Source organism: Chelonoidis abingdonii, chromosome 15 (assembly GCF_003597395.2).
Source record: "Chelonoidis abingdonii isolate Lonesome George chromosome 15, CheloAbing_2.0, whole genome shotgun sequence".
In the NCBI taxonomy this organism is placed as follows: domain Eukaryota; kingdom Metazoa; phylum Chordata; order Testudines; family Testudinidae; genus Chelonoidis; species Chelonoidis abingdonii.
This window is the reverse complement of record NC_133783.1, coordinates 49651166-49674673: the sequence shown is the minus strand read 5'-3', so window position 1 is coordinate 49674673 and position 23508 is coordinate 49651166. Positions and strand designations below refer to the sequence as shown.

The 23508-nt window shown below is 41.8% G+C and overlaps 1 protein-coding gene across 3 annotated transcripts in view; it reads left to right on the top strand.

Annotated features, from left to right (window-relative positions):
• Window positions 1-242: 242 nt before the first annotated feature.
• Window positions 243-23508, top strand: part of GRK5 (G protein-coupled receptor kinase 5) — a 232592-nt gene continuing 209326 nt past the window's right edge. For all 3 annotated transcript variants that reach the window (XM_032780769.2, XM_075072511.1, XM_032780766.2), the window contains exon 1: window positions 243-517. In XM_032780769.2, the coding sequence (XP_032636660.1) occupies window positions 466-517 (52 nt within the window). In that variant the 5' untranslated portion in view covers window positions 243-465. The remainder of the gene's footprint in view (window positions 518-23508) is intronic.

Genomic DNA, 23508 nt, shown 5'->3' with positions numbered 1-23508 from the left:
ACTCTCTGTCCTCTGGGTTTACATAATGGAGGTCTCCTCAAGGTGCAAACCAAAACCAAGAGCAGGCGCTCAGCCTACAAATCCCAGCATTCCCGACCTCGTAGCACTGAGGAATGAACCAGCTGTTGAGGATGGCGCCTGCGCAATGCTGCGAAACCAGCTTCATAGTACCACACCCCCGGGGAGGGAGGGAGAGAGAGAGAGGGAGGCAGCAGCATCTGAAATATTAAACCATCAGAGAGAGCCGGGGGGAGGAGAATGGAGTAGCAGAGCAATAGAGAGGGGAGAAAATATTAGTGAGGGGAGAGCTAGCAGTGACTTTCTTAAAGGAAACTCCAGGGGGGGAAATAAGGAGGAATAATGCACTAGAGGAAGGAGGCTGATAGTCGTTACAGAGAACCAGCAGCACCTATAGCAATTGACATCCTGCTGCAGTGCCGCTACCTTCGCTGATTGATACTGTCAATGGAGCTGGAAAATATTGTTGCCAATACTGTCTTGCTGAAAGCCAGGGAAGGTAAGAGAAAGAAACAGCAAGGGAGATGGAGCACCCCTGTCGCATTTACCCTCCTGGTAGTGGTAGGCAATGCATTGCCGGAGGAAGGGGGAAATGCACACTGGGGATTTTTAGACCCCGTGCTGATCCCGATCCTGTTCTCTCTCGACGTTGCATGTGGTTGAACCTGCGTTTAAAATGCGTATTTGAAACAATAGAATGTTTATCTCCAGCTGTGAAGAGGTTCCGTAGGAGGAGATTTTTGAGATCGCAGAGATTATAATGGTAAAATATTCACCCCTTCTCTCCAATCTGATCCCACAGATTGTGCTATCTCAGAGCCTATTGTTAAAGGTCAGCTGCAGATGCATTCATTCAAAAGGGTTAGCAAATATGCAAATAGCCTTTTATTCTGTATGGTGCGACTGGCAGAATACAGCCATTGCCTTATTCGGCATTATCAGGTGATATAATGTTGCTGGTAACTGTCCATTTTAAATATTTTTTTATCCTAATCCAGTTTTATGTGGAAAATCGAGTAAATGCAAATGGAGCGAGGTGACATGTAATTAGCTTCTACGGTGCATATGAAAAGGGACCTCGATCTGCAAAATAATGCGCGGTTTCGGAGGGGATTTTGTGTGTGAATAGCTGAACTGGGGGCTGTTTCTTTGCTTGCTGTGTTACCAACAGATGATTGTATGAAACTGCAATTGAACGTTCTGGTTTGAAAGGCAGATCTGGCTAGATTTGTAAGAGGTGGTTGATGCTTGAAGGGTGGGGGCTAGAGAGAGGCTAACAGAAAACCCTCGCTAAAAATTATTGGTGCTCATCCTTTTAAAAACGCAACATATACGTTAAAAATATCCGGGCGAACTACAGGGCTAGCTGCATTGCCGAAGATGACTCTTAAAAAAAACCCTGGTGTGTACAGCGTGTTTTCAGAGGGGGAAGTGGTTTTCTGGTTTGAATGATCAGGTTTCTACTGAGCCTGGCTGAGAGGGTACCCTGTGCGAGGCTCTCACATCTTGAGAGGATCATAACGGAACAGCTCATTAACCTGGCATGCAGTATTTAATATTTTCATTCACTGCGTTTGATGAATGAAGAACCCCTAGCCAAAAATATAATGACTCCCATGTCTTCATTATCTCGCACATCTTTCCCATTCTCAGGCTCAGCCCTGTGTTTATATGGCACGCACGGATCTCAGCGGGACTTTCATTAGATAATGCAGCAGGGTATCCTTTAGCTGTTAAACTTGTGGAAATTAAATCGCTCCTTGGAAGAGTCCATTCACTAGAAAAACCATCTGATCCTTATTTCAAAAGGTCACCCCCCTTTTTTTTTTCTGGGGGGGGGAGATGGAAGTTTCCATCAACAATAGCAGTCTTCATTGTTTATGGTGTCCCGTCCCCCCCATCCCTTCGGTCATAACACATTTGATCCTTTGAATTTGAAAACATCACTTTTATGGGTCTCCAGTGTTTTAACGTAGAGGTAGCTTCCTTTCACTGTCTAATCCTGATAGTATTAGAATTCTTCTGTGTGGTAAGGACAGTGTGAACACCTGTGTGAAAGACATTGTATTCCACTGATGGCTAAGAGCTGGGGGCGGGGAGGAGGGGGGAACACTAGCGAAAACATCTGTGAGGAGCCACCTGGTGGTTGAAAATTATTATACATTACATGGCTTGGGGAGACAAATCTCTTGGCAGTCAAAAATATTACTTTTGAGATCACTACATGTCTATAGGCAGGCAGCAGGCCTTTCCGAGTGACACTGCTCTAGAGGGATAGAAAGTTAATTCCTCTTTGTGAGACTATTTCAGATTTCTGGTAAATATACTGCAAAATCTTTAGTGTGGAGCCAGTTCTGACATAGGCTTCTATCTCCTTCTGATATTCCTCTCTCTTTCTTCCGTTGGAGGAACAGACCCTATATTATTTATAAAGTGAATTTGTGAAGTTTTAGATTATTGCAGACTAACTTATTCTTAGTCGTATTGAGTTACGGGTGGTTAACCTTTATTTATTGGGCTAAGGAATTAGATTTTCCTGGGAAGCCTCAGAAAGGGATTTCTGAGATGATTATACAGGATATTTATTTGTTCATACTGTCAGAAGTCCACCAGCACCCAGCTGGAGAGCTCAGTGACAAACAGCTCAGGAATTAAAGTTTAAGCTTCTTATTTCATTCCTTTTCCTTATGTCCAATTTGTTCCCAAACTTTGGTACCTAAACCAGGAAGCAATTTTACCTTGGGGATCCCCACTCCACAGAAACCATTTCAACAGAGATTTATTATGTACAGAGGCATACAACGCAGAGAGAACATTTCATGGTGAATGAGAGCGGGGTTGGTGTGATTTACAAGGAAACAAGTCCACGTGGAGGGACTTTTTGCTCATAGAGGTTAAAATTTCTCTGAAATCCCAATATGGAATTACTTCATGCAAGAATTGCAGCCCCGATTTCTGATTGGTTAAAATAATATGTGGATCCAACATTGCTTAAACTTCAATATACTGAAAACAGTTACTAGAGAAAATTGTTCTATTGTGATATAAACAGCAGGGTTTCGTGTACTTTCCTCTGAAGCAACTGGTACTGGCCCCTGCTGGAGACAGGACACTGGCCTAGAATTGGACCTCAAGTCTGATCCAGTCTGGCAATTCCTGTTTTCTTACAGGAACACAAATAAAGGAATATTAGTGTAATAAATGAGATAATTTCAACTATTATACCCAGCATTATACGAGCACATGAATGCCTGAGACAAAATAGTCAGATTTGCATAACAACATTTATGTAACTTACAAGGGCATTTTGAGATTTACCTACAGAGTAAAGCCGTGAGATCCTCAGAATAAAATATGCGCTATATATATACATAATATATTCAAATAATACTAGCTATAGATCAGTGGCTTATTCTTTTCTGACTTCAAACTGGAGCATTCTTGTTTTCTGCTGGGTTTTTTATAGTATGGCCGAGGAGATGTCTACGTGGCAATAAGTAAAAATAAAGGACCCACAGAAGCAAGTCTCAGAGCCCAGGTCAATTGACTCAGTCTCACAGGGCTCATGCTACAGGTCTAAAAATAGCAGTGTAGATGCTCGGGCTGGAACCTGGTCTGAGTCCCATCTCCCCTCAGAGCTGAACTTCTATGCTGCCATTTGTAGCCTTGTAGCACGAATCAGCTGACTCAGGCTTTGAGACTCGCTCGCTGTGGGTCTTTTTTTTTACAGTACCCTTGGAATATGATTGAGCATCATCAGTATAGGCTCTTTCAGATTTAAGATCTCTAGTAATACTTTAAAGCACCAGCATTAGTGTTCTTAAGAAATACAGCTGTGTGTCATTTGCAGAGAATCAGTTAGTGTTGCCAACTCTCCAGGATTGGCCTGGAGTCTTCAGGAATTAAAGGTTAATCTTTAATTAAAGATTGTTATGTGATGAAATCTCCAAGAATACATCCAACCAAAATTGGCAACCTTAGATGTATTGCAAGAATTTTAAATATGGCTATATACTGCATGGCCTTTTGCTACCCTTGATCGTCAAGGAAGTTCCAGTAATATTGAAAGAATTTGTATAACAAATCCATTAGCTGGAATTGAAAGCTAAAGGTGCAGTAAAACTTCTAGGTTTGTAGCCCCCAAATTTACCCTATGCCTTTTTTGTTCCATGGTTTCAAAGTTTGTTAAATTTGTTGGAGGTGGTTTTGTTTATTTTTAAAGCAAATGCTTCATAGCATTGGGGGGGGGGATCGTTAAAAATAAAAGTCTAGTATGCCTGGATGACCCCACAATACTAAAGGAAAGAGATGCATAACAGATTGTCTTGAGGTTTTCAAGATGTTATTACAAACTGCAACGAGGAAAATATTCCTAAAAATAATCTGTTCTCTGAAGCAATTGTAGATGAATGAGACACCCGCTTGTACTGAGTACCAAGACTTTTAAAAAAAAAAATTACTTAAATAACTCAAGAGTAATTGCATCTGAAATTGAATTTGCAAAAACTCTGGCCCTTTTCCTGAAAACTCTTTTGTGTATGTTCTTAACTGTACTTCCAGTTCAGTTAAGCACACACATAGGTATTGGCAGGATTTGGGCCTTTACTGGTTGCTATTTTACCAAGAGTGAAGGTTTATATTAGCTGAAACAATAGGGGGAGATGATGGAGGTGAGGTAATATCTTTTTATTGGACTAACTTCTTTTGGTGAGAGAGCCAAGCTTTCAAGGGACGAACGTGGCTGCAACAACACTGCCCTGAAACAATAGGGACATTCTGAAAATGACAGGAGCTCCACCAGCCCGGGAGTCGCTCAAAGAGATGGCAATGAAGAAAGTAATTAAACTTAATAGTGAGGTTCAATCAATGGCTATGGCTTGACGTTTTCAGACAAGCAAAACATTATAGCAAAGGGGCCTATTCTGCTTCCCCCCTGAAGTCAATGGAAGTTTTGCCTTTTATTTCAATGGGAGCATGAGGCCCAAAGTCACTGTACTAGGCGAGGCTTCAAAATGGTTTTAAATCAAGGTTTCAACAAGCCTGCAACATTAAATCCAGTAAGGAGAACTATGTCAAAGACTTGGAAGTAGAGCTAGATAAATATTTTCCAGCAAATATTGGTTTTTAGAACATTTACTTTGGCTTTGCTTGTGCTCCCTTTATGCAAGCTCATTTTGTGATTGTTATAGGAGCACAACCATCAGAGGAAAGTGGATTTTTAAGCTGAAATTGACCTGGAAAGTAAACTTTAAGTTGTTTGTATAAAACAGTCATGCCAGAAACCTGATGGTTATAATAAAGAATTGCACTCATCCAAACAATGAACCGAACCAATGCACTGTGACTTATGTGACCAGTCATAACTGAACAACGCAGCTCAAATTGCAAGTCATGGAATAAACAGTTTGCACACAAAAAAACCTTAATTCAATAATTGTAAGTAATGAATAAACGCAAGAAAAAATTGACCTTTTTGCAGAATGTTTATGATTTTATAGGCAATATTAATCATGTAAATGATTAATTGAGTTATAAGCTGTACTCAGAAATCTGTGTTTTAAATGGTGTGTCTGAGTGTGAAGGTTTGTTTCTCTCTCACTCTCATTTTATTTTTTAAAGTAAAGTTTCCTCAGTTTCATATTTCTTTTCTCAGTACACAAAGCTTGGTAGTTTGTGTAACACAATTATGAGGTTTCAGTAGAAATTATATCAGGTTTAACTAAAAGGAAAAAGTAATTAGAAACAAAACAGATATGTTGGACCATCTTAATATGAAAAAGAACAGACACCAAGGGTAAGGAGCATATGAAGATAAACTAGATAGCTAAATAATAAGTGTAGTCATGCCGTGATTTTGGAAAACTAGGATACGTAATACACACTTGCCCAGACACTTAAGATAAAAGCACAACAAAGAGGCCTTGATGTTTGAAAAACACAAGATAAAAAAACAATGACAGTAAAGCAGCAAGGAAATAGACTAGAGGGTGACTACCATTAAGGGACAGATCTCGCTCTTTTTAATACTTGTCTCTCCCTCTCAGGTTAAGTACTTATCATGAAAGAGAATGGGGAGGGAATACCCCTATATATTTGTCCATTAAAGTAAATGAAATGAATATTACTTTCAGTTTTGATATAATGCATCCATTTCCGTGATCTCAGACAAAGTAGTTGATAAACTGACTTGTTTAAACACTCATTCAACCATGATGTGCACAAAAGCAACTTTTTGTCTGGCAAATTCCATTATTATGATAGAAGACCTGAAGTAGCAAAATCATAGTTTGCTTGGAGGTGAGCAGAGTTTGCCATGACGAGCCTAATCCTGATTTTCCTGTTCAGGCAAAATTTCTGTTGTGAGCAGATTGGGCCCAGAATAGGCCACGCTAAATATATATAACATGCCAAAACATTAGGAAGGCAAGGTAGATGAGGTAATGTGGAACCAACATGGCTACAACTACACTGCATGAACCACTAGGAAGTTTACTGTGTATGGATAACGAGTCACAAGAAATCAGGAAATAGGAGTATGGATTGTGATGTCAAATTCTCTTGCAAAAAGGGAACATAGTGGGGGGAGAGAGCTTTCTTTCCACAGTGCAAGTGCTGCAGCGCTACCGTATGCTACAGTCCTTACCAAAATGAAAACGACTCGAAACTATCTAAGTAAACCTCAATCAAGAAGATATCCAACCTGTAAATGCAAACCAGAGGGTTATAATGCAAGCTCATATTAAACATAGGAAGGGGTGAAAGTAAGTTAAAGGACTTATTGGCAGGGGTGAAAGCCCCGGGGTAGCAGTGGCAGCCGGGGGCTCGGGCAGTGATTTAAAGGGCCCAGGGCTCGGGCTGCCACTACCACCCAGCGCCCTTTAAATTGTCCCCAGAGCCCTGCTGCCAGAGCCCTGGGGTAGCGATGACGGTGCTCCGGTGGCAAGTTAAAGGGCCCGGGGCAGTAGCGACTACCAGAGCCCCTGACCCTTTCAATCGTCCCCGGAGCCCTGGGGAGGCGGCGGCGGGGCTCCGGCGGCTATTTTACAGGATGGTGTGGTAGCAGTTGCCGCAGCCCCGGATCCTTTAAACAGCCACCAGAGCCCCGCCACTGCTACCTCAGGGCTCCGGGGATGATTTAAAGGACCTGGGACGGTAGCTGCGGCAGGTGCCCCGAGCCCTTTATATTGCTGCCCGAGGCCCTCTGCTTCCCCAGGGCTCTGGCAGCAGGGCTCTTGCGGCAGTTTAAAAGGCCCAGGGCTCCAGCCGCTACTGGGAGCTCCAGGCCCTTTAAATTGCTGCCAGGGGAAGCCGATCTGCCCTGGTACTGCGCACAGGCTCTTGCCGCTACGCCGTACCGGGTGTACCGGCTTACTTTCATCTCTGCTTACCGGGACACTGGAGTCCTGAGCAGGGGTGTGGCTCAGGGGCAATTTAAAGGGGTTCTGGCAGCTGGGCTCGGGTGGCGATTTAAAGGCCCTGGGGCTCCTGCTGTTGTGGGGAGCCCTGGCCCTTTAAATCACTGTCTGAGCCCCAGGGTAGTGGCAGCAGGGCTTCTGTGGGGATTTAAAAGGCCCAGGACTCTGGCCACTGCGGTGAGCCCCGGGCCCTTTAAATCACCAGCCTAGGGAAACCATTCCAGCACTGTGTACCAGCTCTTGCTGGTACACCATACCGGACCATACCTGCTTACTTTCACCTCTGAACATAGATATATAGTGGCAAGGGGAAATCAGAAGATATATGTACATTCATTGATTTTAGGCTCAAAATTCACAGATTTTATTGAAGATAAAAATACACAAAACCCAATATAAATATTTTCATGTTTCTTCTTATATATCCCTGAAAACTTTCTCTTGAAAAAATAAAAGCATCCTCATATCCTGGCTGAAGGTGAAAACTACTTTGTGCTAGTGAATGACCAAGATCAGATTAATTTTTTCTCTGTTCATTTCAGTCCCCTTAGACAATTGGTATAAAGAGTGAGAGTAAATTAGATTGTATTAGCTATACCAGTTGTATAACTCTAAGGTGCCATAAATAACATAGCTAAGAATTTTTTGCTAAATCTGATTATCTGGATAGTGCCTTCGTCTCAACTGTTTAAAACGTCACACACCTTGTGTGATGGAGAGCAGGCAATGAGCAAATCATTATACTTTTGTCCTCCTTTTCAGGACTTAGGATAGGAACTTTTAAAAGATTTTTTGATACATTAGTATTACCAGCGTTCAGTACTTAACAATCTTGAGTCACCCCTCATCCCACCTCCCCAAAAATTATGAGATTAAATTAAAAATGAGATTTTTTTTTTAAAAAGCAATCAATTGAGGGTTATTTTATTTGCCTTTAGGTATTGAGCCTTTGAGGTTCATGTTTTCAGGAAGTTCTCAAACATGAGAGCTAGGATCTTGCAAGGAATGAGAGAGAATGCTGAGATTCTTACATAATTGCACGATTCCACGAATTGAGGCTTTTCAAAAAACACAGAATATTGCAAGACTTACAGTGAAAACACAAGTTGGCAATACTGAATAGACAAACAACCCTGCTGCCAAAGTTTGGCTGTAATAGTATTGAATACGATTTTTTTATTATAAAAAAGGTGGTGGTTACAGAATATTAGGGAGAGTGAATAAAAACAATAACCAGAACAATAAATTACATAGGAAATACAAGTTGTAAAACTGATCCAGGCACTCATGGTTCCATAACACTGCATGTTTAAAAATAATAATGGATTTGCTAGAGGGCATGTTCTAGTTTGGAATCCACTATTTTTCAAAGAGTGCTTTGTCCTATACAGCCCAATGATAAGACTACATCTTTTATGTATAGTACTAACAATTTGATTAAATAACACACATACACACATACAAAGCAATAATTGTGTAGACTTAGTTGAAGCTTGGACAATTTCAAAGCCTGAAAGACGAGGTTTAAGGTACTGCATTTATGCACAGAAGTTTTCTTTCGACAACGTAATCCTGAAATATATTGCTAGGTTCTTTACAAACTTGTTAAAAAGTTTTAGAAATAACTGAATTGGTCATCACGGTAATTAGCTTTAAAGAAGGGCCAGTTTGGAAGAGAAACTATTAATTTTCTCTGATATTGGGTTTCAGAAGAATGGTTACACAAAAACCCAATCAAAGCAAAAAACAGAAAATGCACAACCCACTAAAAACACAACACAAATACGATTTTTTTTTCCTTTTTAGGGATGACGGCAATACTAAAAGAAACATATACTTATGCCACCCAAGCAGGTCCTTTGATGGCTCTAACCAAATGGGATGCTCTATTTTTATGGCTCATATAATGTTTTTGTAATGGGTGCACACTGTCACCATATAAAAAACAAAACTGTGAAATGAGTCAGTCCTCAAATTGCCATATTTTTAACTTCCCTTTCCAGAAGATACCAATACAGATTAGAGCATCTCCTCATTGGCAATAGATTAGCAATACGTTTTATACATGACAAACATTCATTAACCGAGAACTCAGCTTTAGGACAAGAATTTTAAAAAGGGCAATAGAAGTGGATGGGGCCTGTTTGGAAAGAAAGAAATTCATTGTAGTGACAGACCATATCTGGTGGCAATGACTCGTGTAACTCATCTCCTAATGGAACATTAACATGCATATGATTATTGTAATTTGACTTTAGCAAGGATCATAAAACATTGCAGCTGAGTGCAGCATCTGATTTCATGTCCTGCAGCCCATCAGAGGTGATATTTTTTTCAAAAAATAAACCTATTGTAAGGAAGATGTCAGTTGTTTCCATAAAAATACGGGAAATCAACACATGATAACACCAGAATAGGTCAACTCTTTTGAGTGAAGGGAAAGATTTCTCCTGTGGAGACCAAGAAATAGATACATTCCAAGAATGGAATTGGGAGTCACTATAGAAATTGTTGCCTCAAATATAGTAAATCAGTATGAATGAGACAGTCTACTTTTAAATAAACAAAGGATTAAAAACCAGAGAATTCACTTTAAAGCATGTAACCATTTCTTTTTGAAAAATCTGTCTCAAGAGTTTAGGCTGTTTTAATGATGATCCAATTAAACTATTTTTTAGTGGTTTTCCTAATTCATTTTTCTGGTCTTCCCAGAAAGATTATGCTAAAGAGCCTGTGGGTAACAGCAAAAACCATTACGTAAAATGAGGTTGATACAGTATTCATAGGGGGCTTCATTCTTGATTATTCCATTCTTGTTCTTGGAGCAGGGAAGGTGGAAGGAGGCAAACTTTACTTTAAGGTACTTTCAGTTTGTTTTCCATTTCTTGTCTATTGGGGGGTGTGCAGAGGCCTGCCTGACACCTGGTACAAGTCAGAACAACGCTGTTGCTGCTCAGCCTTACACTCCACTCCCCGTAGCCCCCTGTGGATGTATCTGTTGTTGACTGAGTCAGTCTATTGTGGTGTATAGTTTGCTCTTGATATGTCAAATCCTCTGGCATTTCAGGTTCTGTTCTGCCCAAGAGAGTAGGATTTGGGCTTTTTCTTTCTTTCTTTTTTTTTTTTATTAAAGAGATTAGGACTGTGTTCCTCTCGATCTGTTGACATATGACGTGGCTTAGGAATTGGCCTTTATAATTAGCATACTATGGCCTAATAGCTGCTCTGCTTGTTTGGTTTGTCTTCCTGGTAAAAATTATTAACATTGTGATAGTCTGTCATGTTATTAACCTGATAATATATTGGAAGCTATTAAGTCCTGATGTTAATGTTTGGTCCAGAAATTCCCATATACAACAGTGACTTGAATAGAGCTACTTTTATCTGCTCCATCAACCCAATGAGATTATTTTCCTCAAATGGAAAATAATAAATCTTTTACTTATGGAGAGAATGTCTTTACTGGTGTCTTCACATGGTCCTGTTCTGAAAAGGTAGTCAATTATCTTCACTAAAAAAAATAATCAGTCAAAACGGAATTTACAGGAAGCCAACAAGGTTTGTGGTAGGATTTTGCTTTTCTGTATTAGAGTAAAGAATTTGGGTAAAAGATTTCTGAGGGTATGTCAACACTTGGAGTTGGGGGTGTAATTCCTAGACTGAGCAGATGGATGTGCTCACAATAGCTCTTGATCTAACTAGCACATTAAAAATAGTGTATCCATGGCAGTGGGAGCTGCCCCGAGTACATATCCATCTGAGACCGTAGGCACATACACATTGTTAGGTTCCTACCAAATTCACAGTTTGTTTTTGGTAAATTTTACAGTCATAGGATGTAAAAAATAATAATTTTCATGATTTCAGCTATTTAAATCAGAAATTTTACAGTCTTGTAATTGTAGGGGTCCTGACCCAAGAAGGAGTTGGGGAGAGTCACAAGGTTATTGTAGGGGGGATTGCGGTACTGCTACCCTGACTTCTGTGTTGCGGGGGGGTCACAAGGTTGTTTTTGGGGGGGGGGAGTCGCGGTATTGCCACCGTTATTTCTGCACTGCCTTCAGAGCTGGAGAGCGGTGGCTGCCGGCCAGGATCTCAGCACTGAAGGCAGAACTGTTGCCAGCAGCAGCGCAGAAGTAAGGATAGCATGGCATTCTGCACTGCTGCCTGCAGAGCTGGGCGCACAGTCAGCTACCACCACACTCCAGCCACCCAGCTCTGAAGGCAGCAGTGCAGAAGTAAGGGTGGCAATACTGTGACCCTCCCCAAAAAACCAACCTTGTGACACCACCACCCCCCACAACTCCCTTTTGGGTCAGGACCCCCAATTTGAAATGCTGGTCTCCCCCTGTGAAATCTGAACAGTATAGGGTAAAAGCACAAAAGACCAGATTTCACAGTTCGTGACATGTTTTTTCGTGGCCGTGAATTTGGTAGGGCCCTACTCCTTGTTCATAGATTGTAAAGTCAGAAGAGACCACTGTGATCATCTAGTCTAATCTCTTGCATAACAGAGGCTATGGGACATCCCTGAATTAATTCCTTCTGAACTAGAGTATATCTTTTAGAAAAACATCCAGCCTTGATTTAAAAATTGCCAGTGATGGAGAATCTATTACAACCCTTGGTATGTTGTTCCCATGGTAAATTGTCCTCACTGTTAAAATTTGCACCTTATTTCCCACAAGAATTTGTGTTTTATCATTTCACTGGTACCCTAACCTAACTACAGTGTATGTGTTTTTAGGAGAGAGATCAGTCACTCTGATCACTCAAGGATAGAGAAAACGAACAGCAGTCTGTGTCTGATCCAGATCCAGGTTTGTGTCACCTAGAAATTGCATTATTTCCCTGCGCTCATACATGTTAAAGGCCACTCAGAAGCTACAGCTAGTGAAAAATATAATGGCTTGTCTATTTAACATGCTCCCTGGGGCAAGCATTGTTACACCGCTGCTCCAAAGACTGATCTAGTCTATTTGCTCCTGACTGCAATGTGAAGTGTTGGTAGTGATCTTAAACCCTGTAAGAGTTGAGGCTTAGCTGTTCGAGAGATCATCTATCTCCATGAATTACTGTGATAGCTGAGATCCACCAGTGAGCTCTTGTTCACACTAACCAACAAAGAACATCTAGGTGCTGAGGGCAGGATGTTTTTAATGGAAGACTCGAGGCTCCAGGCCTGCACTGGACTTGCTGGTATAGGAGGATGCAGATCCTGGAATCAGAATGGGACTTGAATTTGTTCTTTAGGATGTACTGCAGACTCAGCATTTAGTTTGTCAATCCTTGTTAACATTATCCAGCTGAATGTGGAGCTGATTCTCTTCTTGCACTCTTTGTGCACTAATGTAACTCCCTTAACTTCGTTGGAGTTATTCTTGGTTTAGACTGGTGTAAAGCCAGGTACTTAACTACGTGCCCAGCTTTAGGCACATGTAGTCCCACTGAAGTGAATGGGAATTCTTACAAGCCCAAGCCATATAACATCTGGTCCCATGAATGCATTTAAAAAAAAATCCAAACCGAACCCTTTGATGAAATTGTTTTCCTCCATAAAAGTCTATGGAGCCTCTTTTATCATTGCTGGGCAGGAGACCTTACACCCACTACTGCCAATGAGAGTTAAGGATAAAATTCCTGCTCGTGAAAGCAAGACCTATCCCTGCGAGAGTCATTTAAAATTAAGCAGTGTTGTATGTGGTGTAACAGTGAATGGGAAGAAAACCAGCCACTCTTCATTTCATACAGGCATGTGATCGAAACAATAAAAAGATGATATCCTAATTTTTTTTTTTAGGAGACCACAGGATACGAAATTAAATTAAAAGTCTAGGAAAATAAAGAGCCCGGCAGTTTGATTACACTGTGTGCTGGATTATCTTTGTAATGATTTTGCTTGAAGGATTTAAAAATGCACATTGCTTTGTCGGAAAGATTAGACAGAGAGCCAGAATTTAAGTAACTATTCTTAAGAAGAAAATCCCACAACCATAGTAGAGCATTTCTTGGAAATTTTGCAAGGATACTAGATTAAACTGAAAGGCCAAAATGTAACAAGAATGATGGGAAAGATGGATGAGCCTGGGAATGGCTTCAGAATTCATGTAGTAATAACCCAGCTGCTTCTGTTTCATGAAATGTCTTTTCATATATATTTGAAGAAACTGACAAGAACACTTATTCAAAGAAGAAATACCAGCCTGAAAGGATACAGATATCCACAAGTACTAAGAGAACAATAATACTACTAATAATAATAAAGGAGGGATATCTCTGTGGGCTCTAGGATAAGCACAATTTATTTATTCATAATTAATTTCTCTTTTGTGACAGAGCTGTGGGTGAGGTTTCCTTATAAGATAATTTTAGGCCCTAATCCTACAAACGCTTATGAATGTGCTTAATTTTAAGCATGTGTGTAGTCTCACTGACTTCATTGGGACTACTAACATGTTTAAAATTAAGTGCCTGAGTAAATGGCTGTTCTCGGTTGCACTGGTGCAATTCCACTGAAGTCAACGGGCTTACACAGATGCGGCTGGGAGTGAATTTGGCCATCATCCCTTCCCCTCCCAGCACAGGAATACATTCTACTGTATTTTCTCCAGTGCTTTATCCAGTGTTGATTTAAATGATTCAGGATATGGGGATTTTGCTGCCTCCTATGGGAGGCTCTTTCACAGTCTGAGACATCTCATTTTTCCTTGACTATTCTGCTTAAATTTTCCTTTACTCATTCTCTTTACTCCTAATGGCCATCCTAACCGGTTCCTCTTGCTCCTTGGTGTTCACACCCTCCAGATACTTGTCATTATGTTTACCGTTAGCTATTATTTAACCAACTTTAACAGATTTAGTTTTTCTTCCTGCTCAGCTTGTCTCTCAGTCATTTTTATATTCTTCCTTGAATTCCTTTCATTTAGTCAGTGGACCCAGTTCATTCCCGGCAGCAGGAACTCTGTCCAGGGCTGGGCTCAGCAGCGCAAACAGTCAGTGATTCTGATCCTCTAGGTGCCCTGGAATTCATAGTGGAGTCAATGCAGTTGACAGTGGGTGGGGCATCCCTTGGGAAGGGATGGCACCAGGGCTGATGAGATGAACCAGCATATCTTCTGGGTAGCCTCCATCAGTAGGCTTACTATGGGGCTCTACCCAGACCTGTGCCACTCCCCAGTGGAACCCTGTGAGGAAGGCCCTGCCACCTGCCCTGGGGCTGAATGTTGTGCTCCAGATGCAAGATTCTCCTCTTTGCAGCACCGGGGTGAATCAAGCCTAAAATTTCCTGATATATTGAGGTTCCTGCATGATTTTGCAGGTCTATACAGGGGGACTGGCACATCCCTGGCCTGTGACCTGATTTTTTCAGTGTATGCAACCCCAAAGTACAAGATCTGTTTTGCCCTGTTTAACTATCCCCAATCCTCCTGGACCATTCCTGTTTTTCCAGAATTTTCCTCCCATAGGATTGTTTTTCCCGAGCTGTATTAGTCTTCACTGAATCGCCTTTAATTATTTTTTTTCTCCATATATCTAACCTATTATTTCTCTGCCCTCACTGGTGTTTGCAACATGTCCCAATTCCGCAGCATTCATGGATTTAATTAAAATGCGGTTTACTTTTATTTTCAATAAGATTGGGGCAAATGTCAGTCCCTAGGGGCACACCTTTGGTTTCACACGTTTTCTCTCTTTATTGCCCTTTCTTGTTTGGTGAGTTTGCAGATGCTATGACAGTGCTCCATCCTATCCAAACTAGTTTTGTAAAACTATGAGAACATGCTTTAAAAAGTCCATAAAGGATCTACTGGAGTCCCTTCATCCACTAAATGTTTTAGAGATCAAACAGTGATCAGGTTTGTGTAGCATCATTTCAGCAAATGAACAGACTGCACAGGTTACCAACTAGTGTGTTACATCAAAGGCAGGAGAGCAAAGAGAAGCTCAGGAACACTAGTATAGTCAGTTTCATTTTGCGTTTTGCAGTGGCAGTTGGCCAATCGCTTCCTACAAAACAGCATTGCAGCCAGTGCAAAGGATTCCATACCTTTAGGAGAAGATGGACAGTTCCCTTCCCTGCAAGTTTTTCAAAAGCAGTTCAGTTGTGTTAGCTGAGTTAAGTAAACTGAAGGTAGTTTTACCCTGAAGGTTAAGCCTTTGTAATACCCACGGAAGAATGCTTTCCAACATTTTATTTGTTACAGATGGAATAACTTGCAGGCAAAGTGATGTAGACCCATAACTGACTTGTGAGCACAAACCCCTCTTTTCCTCTACCGTGAATGTCTCAGATCCGCATCATGTCTCCGAGACAAAATTTTATGTTTTCTGAGGGTGCTGAGATATAAGCACAGGCGAACAAATGATTCTCTGTGGAGTACATGTCTGGGGAGGCTCATCTGCTTTGTTTATTTCACCAAGAGTCTAAACCACAGTTTGCTCCTGAAACTAGCTTTTCAGAAGCTCATATGTAGAAAGAAGTATGTGGATTACTGGAGTTTAGGACTTAAACTTCCCTCTCTTGGTTACAATGCACCTTGTTTTCAAGATCTTTGTGCCTAGGAATATTAAACTGGTATATATCTTCCTTAACTTCTGGTCTTATGAGAGAAAATGGTAAACCACAGAACTGAGAGTCATAAGACCTGGACCCTCTTCCAGATGTGCCACAGACAAGTCATTTAACAATTTGGTGATTCAGCTTCCCCATCTGTAAAATGGGAATTATGGGCTATTCCTCATAAGGGTGTTTTGTGAGTCTGAATTCATTAATACATGGAAACCACTTGAGTGCTTCCAACAGGAGAATCTTTAAGTGCAAAGTGTTGTAATCAGTTCTTGTCTTCCACAAAGTATGCAAATGGTAGCTTCCCTCTCTTCAGAGCAATAGTGTGGCAGAGACTTGGGTGCTCTTAGCCACTCATACATTAAAAATATATATATAATTTTTGGCCTACCTATGGGAGGGTGAGAAGAATTAGGCTTTTGGAGCCAAATTTTGCCCTGGGCTATGCATTCAGGATTTCCACTGTCAGTGGGAGCCTGCAAATGTAGAATTTGGCCTTTTATTTGTGTACCACATCAAGCACAAGGCTTTGGCAAATCTGCCCTAAGAAGAATTCCTTCCTGATCCCAGATATGGTACAATGGAATGACTACCAAATTGACTAGCTCCAAGCCATGCAGAACCACCTCTCTAACCAACTCTCTTGGACTAGAACCAAAGAATTCCAGCCTGGAAAAAAAATATATAGATGAGAACAAAAAAGGGTTGGCTGGGTAGATTCCCGCTACCTTCCGTTGCCGGCAGATGGCAGTCATCACAGCAGTTCTCCAGCTGGACACTCCACAAAGAGACATAATTCAAGCCTGCCAATCAGACCACCTAAAGCCTGTCTATGGTAATTTGTGGGGCCAATGTCCGGTGCTGCCCAGAAAGGGCTTTGTGACACATGCCCCTGTGCTACAAGCCCAGTTTGTGGTAATAACAGCCTCGACGAACAGAACACCTGCCAGTCCCCATGAGAAATGCTGCCCTCAAGAAACTGCTCTGTAGCATATGTATGCCTGTCTACAACCATGCAGGTCTGATTTGCAAAACGGTAATCAAACCCTCAGATGGTCGGTTCTGTAACCTCTGGCAAGTTTCAGGTGCATTCTTTATTTTGGTTAATACAGACTTCTTGCTGTAGAGTATTTCGTTGCCATATCCAGACATGGAAGTGCTGTGAGGTAGTGAAATGTTCTTTGATGTGTTTAGTGGGTTTCTCTCCTCTCTTTTATTTTTGGGTTGCTATAATGTGTACATTTGCCTTAACCCTAATGTGGGGAAATACAGCTATATTTTTCCAGCTATTTTAATTCCTGCAAGATTAGAACAACTATGAAACTTATGCAGCACAGATTGCAGTGGGTCATGTTGTACTCTTAGTAGTAATCCCCATTGAAATCAGTTTGTCTAAAAACCACTGGCAATGTGTGACTATAGAATAATTTGTTAGTATTTAAAGATCAGGTTCTAACACTTTGTTCCCACTGCATGGCAGTTTACTTCTCAAATAGTCCTGTGCCAATGGGATTACTCATGGACTACTACAGTATTACTTGGCATGGTAAGAGGATCAGAATCTGGCTCTGAGAACACAATAGTAGATGTAGCTAAAGAAACACTATATTACATTTGACAGTGATTTCTGTAAGACCCCATGTTATAGGTTGTATAAACAAAATGGTAATTGGAAATGTTAAAGTAAATAGAAGGGAACTTTTAAAAACAACACATCAAGTGCTATGTAAATTAACTCTCCAATATGAAACTAAATGTGCTATTTGTAGATTAGATCTACGTGTTACAAATTTTTTGGAATAGGAGGTTTTGAAAATATTGTTTTAACTGAACATTTATCAGTTGGGTGATGACATTTAGGCTGTTCAGAAACATACTGAACTGTCTTACAAGGGAAGGCTGGATCAGGCTCTATTCTGAAGCTACGGCTAAACTTTCAAAAGTGATGAGTGACTTTGGGTGTTTCAGTTTTTGGGTGCCCTCTGGGAGACGCATTCAAGGGTCCTGATATTCAGAGAAAGAGTGCTTGTGTATCTGAAAATGTAGCCCCACCTTTTAAAATCAGTGGATGCATGAAATTTGTAACTTCTTCGCTCTGTCATTTCATTATTTGTGTGTGTGGTAATTACAGCACTAGTTTCTACTGTAACTAAGCATTTTAATGCGTGGGGCAAGCAGGCTCTAGTAGGGGGTGCAAATATGCCCAGCATGGAATTATTTGTTTACTCCTGCTCGCATCCCACCCAACAATTCCCACTCCCACCTACTCCAGCATTTTTGGTTGAGTTTTTTTTTTTTCATCCTGCTCCCACTATTAGGGCAGTGAATCCTGCGGGATCCCAACCCCACTGCAGGGCTCTACCCCCTACAGTCTTTTATGTCATTTTTCTGTCCCCCAACCCACTTTGTGTCTTGGGCAGCTGCACCATTCGCCATGCCCTGGTTATGGCCTAATTACTTTGCCTTTTGCTTATTCCATCTTTATCATCACTTTGCTAAGCCTGATAATTTTCCAGACACCCCCACTGGCTGGACCCTACCTCTCAGCAGGGGGAGAGAGAGACCGAGTGGGTGGGAGGGTGGGGGGGAGGTTGGGTTGCACTAACTGTGATGGTGAGTTTGGGGATGCCGACTAGTCCACTAAAAGTGGACAGAGATACTCAGCTCCTTTCAAATGGGTTATTAAACAGCCATCAGGTGGTGAGAACGTTTGGTTTCTAATGACCTGGACCTGATTTGAATTAATGACCCATTGGTGAAAGGATCTGTGTCCCAATACCTCTCTTGAATCATTTAGGAAGCATTAATATCATGATTTTGTATTTAAGTCCTCCTATCTTTGTACTTTAATCTTTTCTCCATGCTACCACCTTAAAAATGAGAGCTGTGGGTTTTTTAAAAAGCATTTTGGTTAATTCAGCTAAACAAGTCAAGTAACACGTGTCTCTTGAAGTGAACGAGGTCCAGAGTAAGAGGCCTGCAACTTTCCATAGGTACCCTGAAGCTCATCCCCACAGAGCCCGTAGACTTCAAGCATAACACTCTACCTGCGCAAAATAGCTGCAAGGATCGAGGCCTATATACCTGACAGCTTGATCTTGGCAGGTTGATGGTAGTGATGGTGCAGGTGACCTTTCAGACCTCAAAATATACTAGAGCTTTCTAAGTAATGTTGAGTGTGGAAGAATGTTATATTGTCCATATTATCCCATGTTAGTTCAGTAACAATCAGAAAGCTAAGGGCTCCATCCTGCAAACACTTAGGGCATGTCTACACTTACCTCTGGAGCGATGGATCCAGCAGGGGTTGATTTATCACATCTAGTGAAGACATGATAAATCGACTGCTGAGCGCTCTCCCGTAGACACCAGTACTCCACCGAAGCGAGAGGTGGAGTCCACATGGGAGCATCAGCAGTCGACTTACTTCAGTGAAGACACTGCGGAGAGTAGATCTAAGTATGTCGACTTCAGCTACATTATTCACATAGCTAAAGCTGCGTAACTTAGATTGATTTCTCCCCACCACCAGTGTAGACCCAGCCAATTTACTGACATGAAGTCCCAATGGGCCTTGCGGTGAGTCCCTTACTCTCAGTGGTGAGTATTCAGGGGTGATTTGTGGGAGCAGCCACTCATCAGCGGAGAAAAGGGCTCTCAACCTGTCCTATTGCCTGTCCATATGAGTAAAGTTACTTGTTTTGCAGGGTCAGGCACTAATTCTGGCAAATAATACCGAGGGCTTACAAGCTGCTTACAAGAATAATGTATGATGGCATTGTTTGTTTTCATTAAATGTGCAATATGTAATCTCATTCACTTACAATATTACATGAGGGCAAGTGGATTTGTACGTAATTATAGTGTTTGGTAACAAAGATTTTGATAGCATTGAATTTTTTAACCAAGTGGCTGATTAGCAGTTTAGCATGGAGGTGACTCTTTCTGTATCGGTGTACGCATTTCTCCCCCAAATTCTCTGTGAGGCTGCAATTTCATTTACTCACTGTGTGTGAAGTTCAGTGGAGAAGCGAGGTGGGATGTAGGTGGTGGTACCTTGTGCTTATCATCTGCCCAGGGATAAATTTTGCTCCATGCAATTTATTATTGTTTTGTTTTGGAAAGTATGACAAACGTTGGTGTTTTTACTTAACAGTGTGTGAGAGACCAGTGGTTTTCACCAGTGAAGACATGTCAGCCTGCCCCTTTTTTTTGCCTGAGTAATTTGAAAAATGATTTGGATTTAAAGCTTCAGGTGTGGCATGTAAGCAGATGCTCATGTGTCCGACGAAGTGGGTATTCACCCACTAAAACTTATGCTCCAATACGTCTGTTAGTCCATAAGGTGCCACAGGAATCTTTGTTGCATGTAAGCAGAGCAATTTTTTGATGAGGGCTACGTATTTTGCCAAAAATACCTTTTACAAATAAAGGCAGGTTTATCTCAGTGATGCACTGGTTCAAAGTAGGCAGCACCCTAAAGAATATGCAAACACAGCTGTCAATTTGGGACCAGGTTCTGACACACTCTTATTCAGACCTTTTCTCAATGAATGATCCCACTGAACTCAAGGGCAATGCCAATAGAGTTATAGCTATGCAATGCTGATCTGGCCCTTAATCAGGTGTTATAAAGTGAACACTAACTGGATATTTAGCAAATATTGCTGATTTTTTTGTGTGTTTGATGTTACTTTAAGTGTATAAGCATATTCCTGGCTTCCTTTTAAGCTACCATCTTAAAGTTATAACTAACTAAATAGTTAATGATAAAAAGAGATGATAGCTGAGGTCTTGGTCCTATCTAATTTAGGGTATTGTGGTCTTGATAAACCATTTTTTGTGAATCATAAAAAGGTCTTGCAGATTTTTTACACTGCCTTAAACTCTCAGACTGTTTGCTTGTCCTTCAGTCTCAGTTTGATGTTGCACTTAATTTTCTGGCTTGAAGGAAAGTAGAAGGCTCTCGTCACATGCCATGTATCCTCAAATCTTGTCATTTTGAATTTAATTTAATTGGCAATTTTTACATTCAGCTTTGTGGCTAACTTCCCGACAACTCCTGTTTTAGTCCACTGTCTTGTACATATGCACGAAGCACATCTTCTTTTCTTTCTAATTCAAGAGATTGCAATGTTTGGGTGGATGCCAAAGGCTCAATTCAAGTTGAATGGTATTGCATTTTATTTAATGGAATAGAGTGAAATCACCATCATTTTCCATTCAACCTACTGGTCCTGGGTGCCTTTCTTTTTAAGTTGCAAACTGCAGAGAAATGTATCCGCTTGCCAACGCCTTTCACTTTGACAAATAAGCTAAAATCCCAGCATACTACTGACATGGAAAGAATGGCAATACCAATCCTATCAATGAGGCGAGCATAGAAAGCACAGGGACATTGTTTATATTCTGGAATAAGTGATCGTTTGACCACTGCTCCTGGTTCATATAAGTGATCCGTGCTCCCCAGCAGCGCCTCACTATAAAGCTGCTATTCCTTTTCTTTTGGCAGACAATCAGAGAGTGAAGGGAGGAATCCCTAGCTGCAGAATAGTTTTCCATAATGCATATTGCCACCTAGAAGAAAGTCTCTCTCTCTCTCTCTCTCTCTCTCTCTCTCTCTCTCTCTCTTTCCCCCGCCCCCCCGCCAGCAGGAACTCAGCCTCTAACATGCTAAAGAGAAATGCTGCTGTGGCAAACTTCTTTTTAAAGGCCTCGATTCTGAAGTGACCTCCACAAGAATGCAGGGACCTGCCAGCATGCAGCTCTCGGCAGGGTCAGAGCCTGAAAGAGCAGAGTGATCATTCAAATCCTCCGTTCTTGACATGGCAACGATATGATGTCAGTCAATGCATTTTAGCAGCCTGGTGCCCTCACCTTTCTTGGAGCCGGGTACTATACCTGTGAAGATGGCAAATTGGGAGGCATTATTTTCCGATGGAGAACCGATCTTGGAGGTAGGAGACCCTGGGTGTGTTCCCAGTCTGTCATTGGTTCACTGCCTAACCTTGACCATCTACCCTTCCCCAAAATGGAGTTCATGATTCTATAGCCCTCTTTATGAAGCACTTTACTGTTATTAGACTCAAATATTTGCACTGTTAATCGGAGGAGCATGACATTCTTTGCAAACATTGCTTAAACCTCATAACATCCTTGGGAAGTAGGCAAATGCCTGTAGAGTTAAAAATAAATCCGTAAGATTTTTCTGAATTTTCTCCAACTTTTTAAAACTTTTTTTGTTTAAAGTTTGGGAGATTCTGTCTCTTGCTTTAGTCTAAAAGGCAATAATCCATTCAGGGCCGGCTCCAGGCACCAGCCGAGCAAGCTGGTGCTTGGGGCGGCAGATTCCAAAGGGCGGCATTCCATCCAATCCTCTTTTTTTTTTTTTTTCTTTTCTTTTTTTCTTTTTGTGCTTTGCCAATTCCGCCGCCCCTGTAGGTTTTTTTCTTTTGGTTTGCTGCTCCTGCCGACCTGTAGGGGGCGGTGGCGCGGAGGAGGGGAGCTGCAGGGAGCGGTGCCAGCTCTGCAGCAAGCCTGGCACAGGAGCACGCGTCCTTCCCTGCCCGCCCGCCAGAGCAGCGCGGAGCCCTCCCAGCAGGCGGTGCGGCGGGAGGGGCTGCATGGCGAGCGCCCCGCTTAAGGAAGCCCTGGCTGCCCCCCTTCTCTCCGCCCCCGTTAGCTGGGGTGTGCACTCCACTGCCAGGTGTCTGCAGGGCTGGGAGTCCCCTTGCACCCGCGCTCCCGCCACCCCGCAGGTATTTTTTTTTTCTTTTTGTTTTGTTTTTTCTTCCCTTCACTGTTCCGGCTGGCCAGCAGGCAGGTTTGTTTCGTGCCCCAGCCCTTCACTGCTCCAGCCAGCAGGTTTGTTTCAGACACCCCCCCCACCTTTGTTACTCTGACAGGCTGACAGGTTTCCCAGAATTCCCCCCCCCCTTTGCTGCTTGGGCCGGCGGGCAGGTTGGTTCCCCACCACCACCTTCGCTGTGCTGGCCGCTGCACAGGTTTGGTTTTTTTTGCTTGTGGCGGCAAAAAAGCCAGAGCTGGCCCTGAATCCATTTGATCAATTATATAAAGAAATGGTCCTGTTTACACAGCAACGGCCAAACATTTGAAACATTTAATCAATTGCTTAGACTTTCTTCACTGTTTCCAAGACACCAGCTAGCATAGATGCTACAATAGTTTGCCTTCCTTGTTCCACTGTCTTGGGGGACAAAGTTACTGTATCAGACCTTAATACTTGAAAAGTATTATTTTTGAAGAGCAGGCATCCTTTCTTATTGGTGTTTTCCACCAAAATGTTGGTGACTTGATGTAATAATATTTGATCCTATTTTCCAGCCATAAGTATCCTATCGTATATAGGCCCATCTGCTGATGGAGTCTCATCCAACACACTTTTCAGTGGAGGCATGCTAGCAACCCCATATATCTTCTAATATGGTTTGTTTCCTGCTAATGTCAGTATTACAAATACTGCCTAGAGGCCCCTTCCAAGAACTTAGT